Below are 17,508 nucleotides of genomic sequence, written 5' to 3' on the forward strand. Positions count from 1 at the left end.
CTTAATTTTCCAATTGTTCATTTACTATCATTAAGAGACCCCTTTTCTTTCGCCTTCTCATAAACTTTTTCAGAAACTATATGAAGTTCATCCTTTAATTACCATTTGGGCTTTACCATCACTTACAAATTACTCCCATTTCTAAGATTTACGTATATTCATTCCCCTTTCACTACTCTTCTGTATCTTCATAGTCCTTAGATTTCTTCATTAGCTACTAGAAGATAATAACTGTCAACATAAAATCTTTTACATTCCCTGTCCTCTCATATTTGCAAGGCTACTTCCTTTTCCTTATTCAAAGCATCCCCAAAATTATTCCTCCAGGATTCATTAGTTTTTCTTGATTAATTAGGAGAATAATTGCCTCCTTCAAGCATTATCTTATATACCTCAAATATAAGATTCTCAAAAATCTAAGAAATCTACTCATATCTTGAATGTTTACTATCCAAATGAAATAATAACCACTAAGGTTAGCCATATATATATATATATATATATATAAAACTCAAATGATAGTGATTTTCTACTGGCATTCCATTAAAACACACACATGCATATTCACACATATCACAAACACACACAAGATTAAGGCAAAAAACTAAACTAAAATTCTTATTTGTCCAATCTCTCTTCAGTTTCTCTTCTGCTTATGGCAGTAAGCAAACCTACATAAAACTGAGTGAAGGAACTTCCCTGGTGGCGCAGTGGTTAAGAATCCACCTGCCAACACAGGGGACACGGGTTCAATCCCTGGCCCGGGAAGATCCCACATGCCGCAGAGCAACTAAGCCCATGAGCCACAACTACTGAGCCTGCGTTCTAGAGCCCTCGAGCCACAACTACTGAGCCCGCAAGCCACAACTACTGAAGCCCACGTGCTGCAACAAGAGAGGCCACAGCAATGTGAAGCCTGCACACCGCAACAAAGAGTAGACCCCACTCACCACAACTAGAGAAAGCCTGCGCGCAGCAACGAAGACCCAACGCAGCCAAAAATAAATAAATACAATAAATAAATTTATTTTAAAAAAACAACAACTGAGCAAAGAAGAAAATGTTTTTATTAATTACCACATGAAATTGACATGACATCCTATTAGGCTGAACTAGGATAAATAATGCTGTTATAAAATTTACATTTCTCATATCCATTTCAGAGAAAACATTAGATATTAGGGCTCTTCTAGGTCTTATGGACAAATTTCAGCAAACCTTTTGTTTTTTAATAGTAAACAGCAGTTAACATATGTTCTCAAACTGTGCTAAGAAGTAGTTAGCAAGGTTAACTCTGAAATCTGTGATAAGTGGCAGGGTTAGGACTGTTCTGTTAAACATTAGGAAGCACATTTCTATTTTAGCTGTTACATTAGTGCATCTTTTTCACTGGTAAGGCAACTGCTTGCTGTGGGTACCACAACGATTAGCAAGTTTCTTAAGTAACAGATATATGATTAATCAAGACTCAAATGAGTTTCCTTTCCCAACTTTGCTCTCTTTTGGAGCAGAAACAAATAGCTTTCTCATTTGTAAATAGGGAAGGTTAATAGCTTGAAATTCAGTTGCTGTAATCTTCTAACTCACAATTTAAAAGAGGAGTAGATTATTACTAGGAATGTCTTCGAAATACTTCTAGTTTTTAAAATAACCAGGCTTCTGAGTAACTTCTCAAACCTACCTTTCTATTTTGGTACATGACTTGATAAACATAACACATTTGACCTGTATAGTAGTAATTTCTTCTATCAACTATATTTCGCCCTCAATAATGGTTAGAGCTGTGGTTTCAAACAATTTCTACATATAAAGCATCATCTTTAAATAAGTTTCCTTTTCAATGAACTGAGATTCTTTTTCCCACTTACGTGCTTGTGAAAGGTAATTTGAACATACACACACATACCTTATGTATGTGTATGTATGTATTTTTTAAGTAAGTTACTTTTACCATTAGAATAAAACTAGACTACAGGGACAACTCTGTGAAGACAGTTTGGTCTTCCTTAGAACTCCTCCTCTAGGTTGAGGAAGGCAGGTACAGTTCACTGAAGGACGTGATGAGGCTGAAGTAAGTCTTCTCATCATCTGTTAACCCCGCATTGCCAGGTCTCACCACCACAGCTACGTGCACGTCAGCTTCCTCAGCAGCGCTGGCCTCTGCGAAAATCCAAATATGTGTCAGAAATGGCAGAATATGATGTTTGGGATTTGCTTCAAAATAATCAGAGGGATGTGGGAATGTAACAAATAAGTCTGGTCCAGACTTGGTAACTGTTGAAGCTAAAAGACAAGCACAGGGGGTGGATTTATTATACTTTTATATAATTTTTAATTTTTCCATAAAATTTTTTTTCAAATGCATAACTAACTGTACTGACAGACAAGGAGGGCAGTGTGTCCTAGACTTCTAAGCTTTATTAAGTACTTATGAATGCACAAAGACAGAGCCATGTCCACAGCTTTCTTCCATTCCCTCCCATCAGTCCTACAGAGAACTGAGCTGTTTCCCAAAGGACAGGCTGTCAGGAATAATACCAATTAAACAGATATGGGGCAAATGGAATCCCAGGATCTAATCAGGCTGAAATACCTACTCTCACACCTGGAGCCCAAACATGTCACAACCCTTGGCTAGACTGCCCATCTTTTTTGTCTGGCAAATTCCTACTCTTCAAAATTCAGCTCAAATATTCTATCTTCTAGAGCTACTACCATCTGTATTAGAACATCCTATGTGCTCCATTAACACCCTGTATTTAGTCCTATCAAGACAATATGATTTGACATGTTATTACCTGTTGTCTCTCTCCTCATTGGACTAAGCGTGTTTTAAGATCAGTGACTGCGTGGAAGTAAAAACAGGACTAGTCAAATGAAACTAAGTAAGCTATGTATTTGAGGGGATATCTCTAATATGTCTTGGGTTATGTACCCCTCCTCATTTTGTGTCCATCTGAAAGATAATAGCTAATACCTTGTATTAATTTAGCACCTACTATGTGCCAGGTACTATTCTAGGACCAGAGATATGTGAACAAAACAAAGTTCCTGCTTTCCTGGAACTTCCATTCCCATCTACATCTTCACAACAACCCTGAGGTCTCCATTCTACAGATGCAGAAACTGAGAGCTAGCAAGTGGTAGAGGTGAAATTTGAAATCGTGTGTCAGACTCTGTGGTCTGTGCTCTAGAACAAGGGTCAGCAAATTATGGCCCACCGCCTGTTTTTGTAAACATGGTCTTATTGGAACACAGTCACACCCACTCACTTATGTACTATCTGTGGCTTCTTCTGCATTACAAGGACCAGAGTTGAACAGCTACTACCTGGCCCTTTACAGCAGTGGTCCCCAACCTTTTTGGCACCAGGGACTGATTTCATGGACGACAATTTTTCCACGGACCGGGGTAGTGGTGGGGGACGGTTCAGGCGGTAATGCGAGCGACGGGGAGCGGCAGATGAAGCTTCCCTCGCTTGCCCGCCACTCACCTCCTGCTGTGCGGCCCCCATCCTAACAGGGGATTGGGGATCCCCTGCTTTACCGAACAATTTTGCCAACTCCTGCTCTAGAGCATTGCTGCTCTGAGTGTAGTCCCTGGACCAGCAGTGTGGAAATCACGTGGAAGCTTGTTACAAATACAGAATGTCAGGTTCCCCAATGTGCAACTACTGAATTAGGACCTGCAATTTAACAAATGACTCCTCTGCACAGATAGTAAGTTTTGATCAGAAATTTCAAGGAATGAAAACTGGCAAGAGAGGAGGAATTGTAGGCAGACATAAAGTACATGTGCAAACAGTAGGAGAATGGGCACAGGACACAGGTCTGTGGTCACAGAGATGGGGCATACTTGGGCAGATAGAGCAAAACTGGGGAAGAATCTGAAACACATTCTTTGCAATTCAGATCTGGTGTAATAAGAAACCCCAGTAGTTTCTCAATCTGTGGAAAACAGCCAGAGCAACGGAATGCATTAATTAAAGGGCAGCAGTACTAAGAAAGAGTAAATGGGGCAGAGCTGTCTCTTCCACCTACCCACCTCCTATGAAAGGACTGTCACCTCCCAGAGCAAAAATAGTGCTCCAAAATCCCCACCTCTGGCAAATTCTGCAGATGCCATTCACTCCAGCAGCAAAGGCATTGCCTTCCACGCACCCCAAGTTCCCAGCCTGGCTGCCTCAAGCACAGTCCTCTGGACCAGCAACCCAGGATCTCAACCACGTTGAGTCATCACGATCCATGTGGGACTTACTAGTGGCCGTTCCACATTCAGCCTCTTACCAAGATCACCGTGGGGCAAGTTTTTGTCCTTAAGCATCTATTTGCTCTTTTCATATATTATTGAGACACTTATCTAATAATACTTGTTGACTTCAAACCCTGGACCTCTTTTTTCTTTCCCTCCAAAGGGAAAAGTCTTTCAGTTCTCTCTTCTATATTTGAGTATTATTTGGGATATCAACTTAGTCTTCCACTCTGCCTTGGCAGTGGAAGTCTGGACACGTGCTACTAAAACACAGGATCAGAGACAATAGAAAAGAGCAAGGCAGGTAGCCAGGTGCCTGGCCCTGTCCCAGCTACAGGTGAGCCCAGGTCTGGCCCTACTGCCTAAGCAGGAGCGGGGCTGGCAGGAGATGAACGGCAGGAATAAAACCTCCTTGCAGAGGACTCAAGGGAGAGACAACTTGGAGATTATCTCTAGTCTCTAAAGAGAATAGGAATAATTTCTGGGACTGCAACCTAAGGATATGGCTTAAGTGAAAAGAGAAAGACTTGAAATTATGATGTACTTTGATGGCAACTAGAAAAAAAATGTGGCTAAAGACAAGAATATGAAGAAACTATAAGTGGTCTTCGGGCAGGGGTTACAATTATTAGCGGTAACCAAAAAGCAGGGAATAAGGCGAGAGTCTGGGGATCACAGGTTGAATCATGCATTCAATCCCAGAATGCTTGGGACAGGCTGACTTTGTGGGGAGCTCCAGCCACAAAGCAGATCTCTAATTCTAAGCCTGCAGACACTCACCGATCAAAATCCTAGCAGAATTAAATATAGGGCAAACCATGGATTTTCATCTCCAATAGCCCTGTTTACGTGAATGACTAAAGAAAAGCAATTCACAGGTTAAACCAGCTAAACTCACCAGAAAGAGACCTATTTCCTTTGCATAAGGAGCAAAACAAAGCAAGAGGTCTTTAAATTATCATTCCTCACACCTTTATCTACACAGATAGTAAAGTGACCTCCCCAGCCCACCACTCAAAGCCCCAAAAAGCCATTCAAGGAAGAGGGTAAAATGTAGCTTTGAATCAGTAAATGGTTTATACACAGAAATATGACAGGCAAACATTTACAGTACGCTGACAGTTCAAAGCAGAGGCCAGGTGAAATGGCTATTGGTACATAGGTGTAGCCTGGCCAGCTGGTTACACAGTGAACCTTGAAGCTGTGTGTCCACGCGTCTGTCTCTCACCTTCAGTGCAGTTAAGACACGCAAATGGAAAGCCTTCCAGGATGCAGAAAAATAAGATGACAGTTTGTAGAACCTTGCACTTTGAGGCTGACCCAAACCAGGACGTGTAGCAGGGGCAGGTCTCCGCTAAATCTACTGAGCTTTCAAAATTCCAAACAACAAATGGCTGTGATTTGCTACCATCTCCCTAGATCAAAAATTCCAGTCTAGATTCACCGAGGATTGAAATTTAACAAAGATGTTAGCGGTTACTGAATGTCAACTGTACGTCAGGTAAAATTAAGCCTGTCTACCACTCTTTCTCTGGAACACACATTATGACTTCTTGAAGGCATTAGATGACCTATGCTGGTTAAGATATTTTTTTTAAACTGCTTCACAAATTAGTATATATTTGTTTATATGCCTACAGATTGTACCTAACATGATAAACCAAAGCAGCAGACAAAGAATATATTCACCCACGCTAGCAGAGATAAGATGCCTTTGCCAGCAGCCTGGGTTTGCCTTTGGGCGATATCTCTGAAAAGTCCCAGTGAGTGGGAGTGACTCTAGTTCTGCGACAACGAACAGAAGGGCTGGAGGGAGGAATGTCAACTACCGACTGCCGAAGCTGCTTCCACGGGGCCCAGGAGTCCCTCGGAGCCACCAGATAGGAGAGTGCCCCTGCCCTCCGCTCCTTTTCCCTACTTCCCTTCTTGAGCCTGGTGAAATAGATGTAGTGTATCAGAGCAGCTGCACTGTACATAAAGCCCTGTACTATGGGTAAACGAAGGGTAAAACTTATGATCCAAGATGAATGGAAGAAACACAAAAAAGTAAAATTATCCTCCAACACAAGTGCAATTACAAATACACCAAAGTAGGACTCCGAGAGATGCACAGACTCTAAGGAAAATGACCACAAGATCAAAGGCTGCAGCCAGCAGGGGGAGTCTGGGAAAGCCTCGCCAGCCAGGGACAGGGACCCCCCACCTCCCCCAGCACCCCCCGACCTCTTCGCCTGCTGCTGCTTGCTTCCGTCTTCACTACCGGTTCCTTCTGTAATTCTCTGGAGGACTCATATTCTCATACAGATAGATGCTTGAGCGTATGCTTTACGTTTGGTCAAAACTGCTCTTGAGGGCTTCCCTGGTGGCGCAGTGGTTGAGAGCCTGCCTGCCGATGCAGGGGACACCAGTTCGTGCCCCGGTCCGGGAAGATCCCACATGCCGCGGAGCGGCTGGGCCCGTGAGCCATGGCCGCTGAGCCTGCGCATCCGGAGCCTGTGCTCCGCAACGGGAGAGGCCGCAACAGTGAGAGGCCCGCGTACCGCAAAAAAACCTGCTCTTGAAATCACTTAAATTGCCGATACTGTACAGTATGTGCTGTTTCATACATTCACTCCTTACAGTGATAATGCATGTGCTAATGCACTGTATATCATATAAAGAGGGCCATGCTGGGTAAAAAAGATGCCAATTTTTAAACATGAGATCCGTGTGCAGTGAGGCTGAGGTTACAACATGAGGGGCGCCCAGGGCCTGAGCCCATCTGAGGGAAGGGAGAAATGAGGTTCCTCCTCGCTGAGGGGCAGTGCTCATCAGCCAGCAGGAAAATGAGGCAAAATCGCTCCAACTACAGACTTCTCTCTCTCTCTCTCTCACTTTTTTTTGCTGAGGGTGTATAGCTGATCTCACTGCTGTTAAGTACATTTGATGCAGGTCCCCTGTGACTTGACTGTGCTGGACTGGCCACACACCCACCCTCATACTCCTGGCTGCATGCTCCTTCCCACCCTTACCGCTGGGTGCCTGTTATCTCCCCATTTCATGTTAAAAGGAGAAAAATTCATCTTTCCAATGCCACTTCCCCCAAGGATGGGTAGATGGAGAGGGAGGTGGGTTGGCTGTTTCACTGTTTTCTTTTATAAACCTGCTTCATTTTCCAGGGCTACCCACATAAACTTTCTTTACGAAGGCAAAGCGTGTGCAGTGCCAGGCTCGGCTCCCACCCTGGAGTGTACAGTGCACGAAGTCAGATTACTCACCTCGGGTAACGTCCGTCAGAAACAAGATGTTGTTGGTTGAGCACCCAATGCTGCTGGCAATCTTTCGATAACTCTCACTCTCCACTTTGTGTCCAATCTTGGTATCAAAGTGACCGTCCACAAGCTGGACACAGAGAAGGGGAAAGAACGATGCTACTAACACACATGCAACCCAGCCCCTCTGTCTCTCATCCCTTTTCTCTGAACTACTCGACAATCATAGTGACTTCATCCACTCAACAAATATTCCCTGTAAGTCTACTTCATAGAGAATTTTATGGAAGCTACAAAAAGTAAATATAAACTAAGGTTTTATAGAAATAAACATTTGGAAAAAGAAAACTACCAATTCAATGTATATAAGATCATTTTATAATCTTGGCCTTCTTCCATTAGCATTAATTTTGTATCCAAAATCTTTTAAAATATATATGCCCTACTTCCTATCCTTAAAACACTATATTCACTCAAACTACTTGTTAGACTGGGTTTCACCCGATGAAAGGTTCTCAACATTGTCCTTTTGATCCCAGAATGACCAGATTTCTCTAACCTGCCTAATTAGTAAGCTATTACTTTACTTTCAAGAAACGTTCATTTTCTAATTAAAACATTTTTAAATTCTACCCAAGAGCTCATATATACCCTTGACATCTTAGAAATAATTGGGGTCAAATATATAACTTACTAATTTAACCAACAGTCATTAAAATAAGTTCACATTTAGGATCAGCTATTACGATGTGATCTTTCGAATATTTTCAGAACTTTTCACAAACTAAAAATAAGCCTAACAAAGATAAATTAAGGTAATATTAATATTGTGATTTTTAAAGTTAATAATTGTTTTGCATATTTTCTTTCTCTCTGAAGTCTGCCTCACACTAAGCAAGTGTAGAATAAAGTTTTATTACTGAACTCGGAGGGTAATTACTGTGTCCTGTCTACTATCACCTTATTGTCTATTTCATCAGAGAGAGCAGAAAAGAAGCTTATATCTGTATTCAGAGGAGAATAGTTAACAAGCAATTAAAGGGTTTTACTACTGATTTAATATTTGACTTAGAACTAAGATGAAAAGCAGGAAAGTAAGATGAGACTATGACAATCTCCAAAGTCAAAGTGTTCTCTGCACATGGTAGAGGGTCAATAAATATTTATTTAAAAAAAATAGTTGGCTGAGTAAACTACTGTGAATCACTAATTTCAGCCTGTATTCAGTTAGTCAGCATTTCTTTTTAAAGTCCTAAATGTAGTCCCTTTTTCCAATGACTACCCTGTCTTCCAGGGGACGTAGGGACTGTGGGACAGAAAAGCTAGCAAGACTTTTCTCAGGTACAAGGAATGTTAATAGGAGGCCTTAAGTAATCACTGTGTAATAACACGCCCAGTTCTCTTACAGAAGAATGCTGAATCTGCTAAAATAAAATCTGTCTCTCTCCAAAGTACCAGAAACAAATGAATCCACCATGTAGTCTCCTGCATTCAAGAAGTCTGTGTGCCCTTTTGTGAGGGATAGTGGCATGTGCCACTCTTTTACATCTTACCTAATACTTTAAACAACCAAAAGAAGCCATTAGTTTCCTTTGCTTTGGGTTGATGATTTTCTAATACTGACAAGATAGCTGATTTACAAGCTAGCTTAGGTCTTATTTATCTGTGAGATATATATATATATATATATATATATATATATATGTATATGGTTCTAATACTACTGTCATCAGAATCACTTAGGGTAGATATTTGAAAATGCAGATTCCCAACCGTAGCCCAGACCTTCTGATATAGATTTGCCAGGAAACAGGGCCCAGGGATCTACATTTTTAACAAACTCCCCAGGTGATCCTTATGCACAGCAGTTTAAGAACCCCTGATGCAAAGATTGGTACCACAGCTACACTTCACCCTTCCACAATGTATTCCCCAGTTTTTCCACTTCTTTTTTACAACCTGCATAGCATATGTAAATGCAATTATCTGAATGCTGCTTAGCTTATAACTTTAGCACTCACATTCACTGTTTTATGCTTTGATGGTGTCAAAAAAACAAAGTAATCGGGTAACCTACCTCAAGAATATCTCCCTCTGTAGAATGCCCAAATAACAGTTTCTGTGCCTCTACACTCCCTGAAGAATAGATATACACCTTCATTCCAGCCTCTCTCCATTTCCTGACTGCTGGAACCACATCTTCAAAGAACCTAGAGGGAAGACCACCAAGTTGAAATGAAGGAACATGTTATCCAGCTAAATGAAAACCAGTCAAATAGCTGCCACAAGTTTCTCTATTTGTGTCCAAATGGTGGCCAGGAAAAGCACCTCCATGAGACTGTGAACTCCTGCAGATCTAATAAGCGTTTCCCCAGAGTTCCAGGGTCACAGTAGATTAGAAGCAGTAATTTAGGTCGAGGGGAAAAGAGTTTTTGACAGACAGCCACACTAAGGACAGTAAAAAGTGATTACAGAAAAAGAGATAAAATAAGAAAGGAATTTTTTTTAATTGAAGTATAGTTAATTTACAATGTTGTGTTAGTTTCTGGTATACAGGAAAGTGATTCAGTCATATATATATATATATATACTTTTTCAGATTCTTTTCCATTATAGTTTATCACAAGATACTGAATACAGTTCCCTGAGAAAGGGATTTTTTGAATTGCCAAGAAATTCAAAAAAGCAAACAACAATACTAGTGTACTATTGTGTGCCTTTGATATAATTCATGACGAGAAAAGGTTCAATTATGTCCAGCGTGCCTTAAGAGAGCATGGAAATGCTTTTAGAAAGATCTACACCCAAACAATTAAAAAAATGTTTGGAGGCTCAAAGCTATTAATCTTTGATTAGCTAGAAAACAGAACTACGTTTCTTGAGAACTAAGAAAACCTTAGGTTTTACTATACAGGAAAAAAATTATGTAACAAAGCAGTGAACAGACATGTACCATTTCACATTAGCTAATCAGCAATGATTCCTGACAGTCTTGTTCACCAACTCTACAGTGGACAACATCACAGGAGATGGGTGAAAAGAGAAGTACAAGCAACTTGGGATGTGGAACCAGTCATCTATAAAAGATTAATTGGAAAATGTCAGAGAAGTCTTCTACTGGATGAAACAACATTGAACAAAATGAAGAAAAGGGATTAGCTACTAGTTCAAAACAAGCAGTAACTGTTACTTTGTATGTTACTTTGCACTCAGAGACAGGATTAGTCCATGTTGAATTTGCAGATTGTTATTGCTCCAAAGCAGGGCTTAGAAGTCAAAGATGATTTATTTCAAGTCCTTGGTTTTATAATTAAGGAACTAAAACCAGGAGAAGGATGGGCTAACTCCTGTGAGCATCATCTCCTGACTCCAATGCTTTGAGTGTTTTACCAAGTGAACTAACTGATATTTACTTCCACATCACTGGCTTATCCTGAAATTCTAAAGCATCCTTAAAAGGTGGAAGCCCCTTGTAAAGTACGTAAGGAATGGCATCTCAGTTGACAGAAAAACAAAAGAAATATAGGCAGCTAGTAACAGTCTTGGATCTTAGGGTTTACATCAGGCAATGCCCTGAAATCCTTAGTGGCAGCAACTTATTAAGATTTCTTAATATAGCAACATAGGACTCACGAGTCTCCTTCGGCAGGAGTGCTCTTAGGAACCCCACAATCAAGACTCCGAGGTCTGGAAGTTGCTGTAAGAGCACAGAACAGAGTGGCACTGCTGACACTGAGTAACCCCACAGTGACGGGGTGCATAATTTTATAGCATTCTTACTTCTCTAACAGAGCAGAAAGCAGGTAATCTAACTTTCAATCCTGGGAAGCAGCCCAACAGTGCTGTCACTCATACACTAAGGATCAGATATGACTTAGTTCAAGGAAGTTGCCATTTTCTAAGAAGCTGTTTTTTGTGTGTGGGTTTTTTTTTTCTTTTTTAATTGGAGTATAGTTGATTTACATCTAAGAAGCTGTTTTAGACTTGAGTTAAAAGTCTCCAACCATCACACAAAGCCAGACATGGGCCTGGGGGATTTATCTGGGTGAAATGCTTTATCCCAGCTTTGAAAAAACAAAACAAAATAACTCACTCACTTGTTGGAATAAAAAGAATGTTGATTTTATCTACTTGGCAAATCATGCAACTTACACTGGAGAGAGAGGACTAGTGGAAAATGTATTTGCTTTGGTGGTTAGTGAAGTGTTTAGAGTCACTTGAGGAGCTACATACTCTGCTTTCATGCTCCCAGCTTTGAATGCCGCTCTCCACATGTGGCCCTGCAGCTGTTTCAGCGCCGTGGTCTTCCGGTCCAGAGACATCTGCCAGCACACGTTATCTACCACGGCCTGGATCATCCGCTGCAGGTCATCCGCCCCATTCCCGGATGCTGCTGGGATCGGAACAGCCCCATCCAGGTGGGAGTCCTCTTCAGCCTTTAAATCATAAACAACACAAAATTTGTTTCTTACTCATTTTTAAAAAGATCCCTTAAATGATACCTGAAAACTAGCAGACCAACTTTCTCCAACCACCATTAGCACCGAGCCCTGTTAAAATTAAAGTATCCTACGCTTTGGGACTGATATGAATGATTCCTAAAAAAAACTGGATTATAATTAATAAATTTACCTTTCCTGTATCACTAAAGCTGAAACTTAAACCAAGAGGCATGTTGTGTGTGAGAAAAGAGATAGCACAAAATGATAAAATGTTATAATAAGACCTGGTTTGTTGATTCACTTACTAGGATCAACAAACCAGGACTTCAATTAAATCAGATCATTTTCTCTGCACTATAACTGAGGAAGAAATAAAGAAAATCTCAGTGAAATTAGTTTATGCCTGGAATTCAATGAAAAGAAACTAGTGAAGCAATGTCTGGGGTTGGTTTACATTCAGTCTCCTGCAATCTCCCACATCTTGCAAAACCTTAATAGCTATTTAGAAGCTGTTTAGCCTATGACAATGCATATGTCCAATCCCTAAAGACTCAATGATTGATTTATATGCTACAATGAGGGATTATGTATGTATGTTTCAACAACAGGAGTTGAGACAACAAAAAAAGGTAAAGAAGGGAGTGTTTCAGACTAACCCTGAGTTATCTGGAAAATTCAACAAATCCAAATGCCCCATGCCTCAAAGGATATAACTCTCTTTCCAATCCTAACTTCTAACATTATAGAATTTACAGAAAGCCTTCCACATTGTCCAATGTAGAAAATTAACTCAGAAAAGCCAGAGAGTTAGCTCTGCATAGCATGTAAGACCTTTGCCAATGAAGCAATTTTAATAAGAAAAACAACAGATCGGTAGTTCCACAGCACACGATGTGGAAGGAGAAAGACTGAAAACTGGGGAGGGATCAAAGTAGAACAAAGTACATGTAACGAAGGCGAAGGCAGGTATGAAGGCTGGGCTGAATGTGAGCTGGGGAGAGAGGTATGTGAGGGCCCAGGAACTCTGTGGAGGGGCAGCAGGGGCTCATGCCATGAGGAGAAGAGAGTGGAGAATGAGGTGATGAGGTGTTATCACTTGGAGACATTGATGAAAAATGTGATCAGATGGCACAAGACCCTTTTGCATTCCACCCAGAAATGACTTAGTTTTATAAATACATGATATTTTATGCAACTGAAATAGCTCCAGAAAGAGGCAATTGTAGAGACCACAAACTGCCATTGATGTCATTATATCTGGCCTTTTAATTAGGTACTGTGAATTCCTAAGCAGGCAAGTCACTACAACGTCTGTGCCCTGTGAATCCAGAGCACTTATTTTAAAATAAGCTCAGAGAATATTCTAAGTCTTTAGGCATCCTCAGTTCTAACACCCTTGGGAATGTAGAAGCAATGGAATAGAAATATCCCAACCTGTTTCCTCAAAAGATTGATATCCTGCTGGCACTCCTCTTCTTCCCAATGTGTCTGCAGATATTCTTTAACATTTTCTTTGATGTAAGGAAATAAAATGTCCTAGATAAAAGTGCAAAAGAAAAAAACAAGAATTAGCTTTAGTGGTTTGCATGAGATCAAGTTCTTCAACAATCTCACCTTAGCTAATTCTAGCAAATAAGACAATGAAAATTTCACTGAAAATATGAAAATTGGTGCTCCGGATATAGGAGTCAGATGGAGACTGAGAAACAAACGAACTAGATCAAGAGTCAGCACCTACAGCCTGTGGGCTAAATCCAATCTTCTCCCATTTTTGTAAATGAAGTTTTATTGGAATGTGTCCACACTCATTTGTTTACAGGGTGTCTATGGCCACTTTGGGGCCACAATGCAGAGCTGAGTACTTGTAACCAAGACCATATAGCCCTCAAAGTCTCAACATTTCGCATTCAGTCTTTTACAGAAAAAGTTTGCTGACTCAAACCAGATGGCTAGACTATACATCCTTGAGGGTAGGGATCAAGTATACCCTGCTCACAGCTACATCCCCATTGCACACCACAGTACTTGGGACATGCACATAACTCAAATATCTTGTGACAGAATGATGTCCACGTATGACAAATGTTTTTGTTGTTGTTGTTGTTTTAATTAATTTATTTATTTCTTTATTTTTGGCTGTGTTGGGTCTTCACTGCTGCGTGTGGGCTTTCTCTAGTTGAGGTGACCGGGGGCTACTCTTCGTTGCAGTGTGCAGGCTTCTCATTCTGGTAGTTTCTCTTGCTGCGGAGCACGGGCTCTAAGTGCACAGGCTTCAGTAGTTGTGGCATGCGGCCTCAGTAGTTGTGGCTCACAGGATCTAGAGCACAGGCTCAGTAGTTGTAACACATGGGCTTCGTTGCTCAGCGGCATGTGGGATCTTCCTGGACCAGGGCTCAAACCCGTGTCCCCTGCATTGGCAGGTGGATTCTTAACCACTGAGCCACCAGGGAAGTCCACAAATGTTTTAAAAAAACACCTGATCATGATGATTCTTTCTTGGAAGTCAGAATACCTACAGAATTACCCTATGTATTCTGATGTGCAAAACAATTCAGAAATAAATAACCTGTCAGTAATCCATGCATTGGGAACATGATTTTTCTTAGGTCAAAATTTTTACATCTACTTGCAATTGTAGTGTATGTATCTTTTCAAATCCAATCTGACACATTCAGGAAAATATTAGTGTCTACTATATACTAAGATATGCTACTGCGGCATGGAGAAGGGGATTGAAAAGATAAACAAGTCACAATCCCTTTTCTCAATAAGCTTCTGAAGAATCTAGTGGGGGGGGATGGAAGGTAAACAGAGAATTGTAACATGGTGCAATGGGTGAGACAGAGTATGAGCAGAATGCTGCACAGATCCGGGGTGTAATGGCCCTGCAACAGTCTTAGCAATAATCAGTCTGAAAAAACAGAAAATAAATATATGCTCTGAATAGAGACAACAGGTATACAATTCAGAGAAGGACTTACATTTTAAGGGAAAGTCTATAATCAAGTGGAATCCAAGAAGTCTGTTTATTTAAATTGATTCACTCATTTATTTATTTAAATATGCACCAAATGCCCAGTACGGGGCAGGCCTTTGTGGCAAGGGCTGAGGATATAATTGTGCGCAAAACCCATACGTGATCCCTAATCTCAAGGAGCCAAGTAGCAGAAACAGACATTAAAGTTAAGGTGGTACTTCAATAAATGGTACAGACGAGAGGTACACAGTACTACTAGGGCATAATAGGAAAGTTTGACCTAGTGAGGGAGGTCAGGGAAGCCTTCGCTGGAGAAGTGACAACAGAACTGAGATCTAAAGCAATGATTCTGAAAGTGAGATTCAGGACCCCTGAGGTCCTGAGACCCTTTTAGAAGGCTCCACGAGGTCAAACTATTTTCAAAAAAATACTAAGATGTTATTTGCCTTTTTCACTTTCATTCTTTCAGGAGTGTACAATAGTTTTCCAGAGGCTACACAGGTGTGATATCACAACAGACCCAATGCAGATATGAGAATCCAGCCATCTTCCTAGCCCGTTTATAAAATGTAAAACAATGTCTAAAACAGTCTTCTAACCATGTTTTCCAAAACAAACAAAATATTCTTCATAAAAATATATTATTTATTAAAGTTAACAAATTAATAGGGTTTATTGTTTAAAATGAATAAATATTTTTAAATTTCTCAGTTTTAATTGCTAATATGGTAAATGTTGATCAATATAACCCACATAGGGCTTTCCTGGTGGCACAGTGGTTAACAACCTGCCTGCCAATGCAGGGGACACGGGTTCGAGCCCTGGTCCAGGAAGATACCACATGCGGTGGAGCAACTAAGCCTGCGCACCACAACTACTGAGCCTGCACTCTAGGGCCCGCGAGCCACAACTACTGAGCTCGCGTGCCACAATTACTGAAGCCCTCATGCCTAGAGCCTGAGCTCCGCAACAAGAGAAGCCACTGAAATGAGAAGCCTGCACACTGCAACGAAGAGTAGCCCCCGCTCGCCGCAATTAGAGGAAGCCTGTGCGCAGCGACGAAGACCCAACACAGCCATAAATAAATTTATTTTTAAAAATATATATATACACATATATGTATATGTATATGTGTATATATATATATATATAAAACCCACATAAACAGAAGTTCTTTGGGTCCTCAGAAATTTTTAAGCGTGTAAAGGAATCCTGAGAATAAGAAGTCTGAGAACCACCAAAGGTGGATAGGACTAACCTGGAGAAGACTAGAGGAGAGAATGTTACACAAGAGAGAACAGTGTGGGTAGGGAAAGACTCCCGTAGTGTGCAAAAGGCCCTGGAGACAAGCAATCCTCTTCCCTGCAGAGAGGGCTCACTAAATGTAAAAATAAGAATGGGCTCCAATTCACTAAGTGCCAGCATGTGCTACTGCAGGGTCATTTGTGCCAAACGGCACACCCAGTTTCTTCTGATTAGTACTAACCAGTAGCAGCCCACCACCCAGCTTTGTGCTGAAAATCACTGATCTGTGTCTTCTCCCTCTCTTCCCTTTCCGCTTCCTCCTTATTACAAGCTTCTGCATCATGAGATTTTCTTAACTACTGCTACAATAGAGTGAACAAGGGCAAAAAGAGAAGAAAGAAGCTGGCAGAGGAGAGGGGGTGGGGGGATGGGCAAAGTAGGTGAAGAGGTACAAACTTCCAGTTATAAAATAAATAAGGCATAGGGATGCAATGTACAGCATAGGGAATATAGTCAATAATACTGTAATAACTTTGTATGGTGACAGATGGAAACTAGACTTATCCTTATTTTGTAGTGTATAAAAATATCAAATCACTATGTTGTATACCTGAAACTAATTTAATATTGTAAGTCAGTGATTCTTCAATTAAAAAAAAAAAAAAGAGGAAGCTGACAGAAAACTTTTTATTTTATTTCCTGCTAACAGGCCTGGGGGATGACATGGTTAGGACATAGTTAATAGATCATTATGAATAAAACCATGTTTTTTAGTGTGCATAGAATTTCCCTGACTGGAACAAAGGCTTGGCTCCATAATTAGAATTTTTTTAACACTTCAGAAGACCCAATTCTAAGTTCAACTTAAATTGCACTCCCAAATGAAAATATACAACACAAGAAAGTTATTTTGGATTTTTTTTTAAATGGTAGGACTGAAGTGTTTACCTCTCTTCACAATACGTTTTTCAAATTTCACCTGCCCTAGTAAAAATAAAGAAGCCATTCGGGATTCCCTGGTGGCGCAGTGGTTGAGAGCCCGCCTGCTAATGCAGGGGACACCGGTTCGTGCCCCGGTCTGGGAAGATCCCACATGCCGCGGGGAGGCTGGGCCCGTGGGCCATGGCCGCTGAGCCTGCGTGTCCGGAGCCTGTGCTCCACAACGGGAGAGGCCACAACAGTGAGAGGCCCACGTACCGCAAAAAAAAAAAAAGAAGCCATTCAATTTTGCTTGTTCTCATGGTGCATTCCAGTAAGTAATGGATCACTCAGCAGATTCAGAACAGTGTGATCAGACAAAATTTTCAGCATACTTGACACAAAAGCTTTGTTTAAGCTCCAT

The 17,508-nt window shown here is 40.9% G+C and overlaps 1 protein-coding gene across 2 annotated transcripts in view; it reads right to left on the minus strand.

Moving 5' to 3' along the window:
• Positions 1-1,049: 1,049 nt before the first annotated feature.
• The window catches only part of ENOPH1 (enolase-phosphatase 1), a 35,465-nt gene continuing 19,006 nt past the window's right edge, over positions 1,050-17,508 (minus strand). For both annotated transcript variants that reach the window (XM_033410015.2, XM_004282176.4), the window contains exons 2-6: positions 13,379-13,480; positions 11,736-11,938; positions 9,580-9,712; positions 7,509-7,632; positions 1,050-2,160 (exon numbers count right to left, since the gene is read on the minus strand). In XM_033410015.2, coding sequence (XP_033265906.1) covers positions 2,021-2,160; positions 7,509-7,632; positions 9,580-9,712; positions 11,736-11,860 — 522 coding nt within the window. In that variant the 5' untranslated portion in view covers positions 11,861-11,938; positions 13,379-13,480 and the 3' untranslated portion in view covers positions 1,050-2,020. The remainder of the gene's footprint in view (positions 2,161-7,508; positions 7,633-9,579; positions 9,713-11,735; positions 11,939-13,378; positions 13,481-17,508) is intronic.

The sequence above is a fragment of the Orcinus orca genome, chromosome 4 (assembly GCF_937001465.1).
Source record: "Orcinus orca chromosome 4, mOrcOrc1.1, whole genome shotgun sequence".
NCBI lineage: Eukaryota > Metazoa > Chordata > Mammalia > Artiodactyla > Delphinidae > Orcinus > Orcinus orca.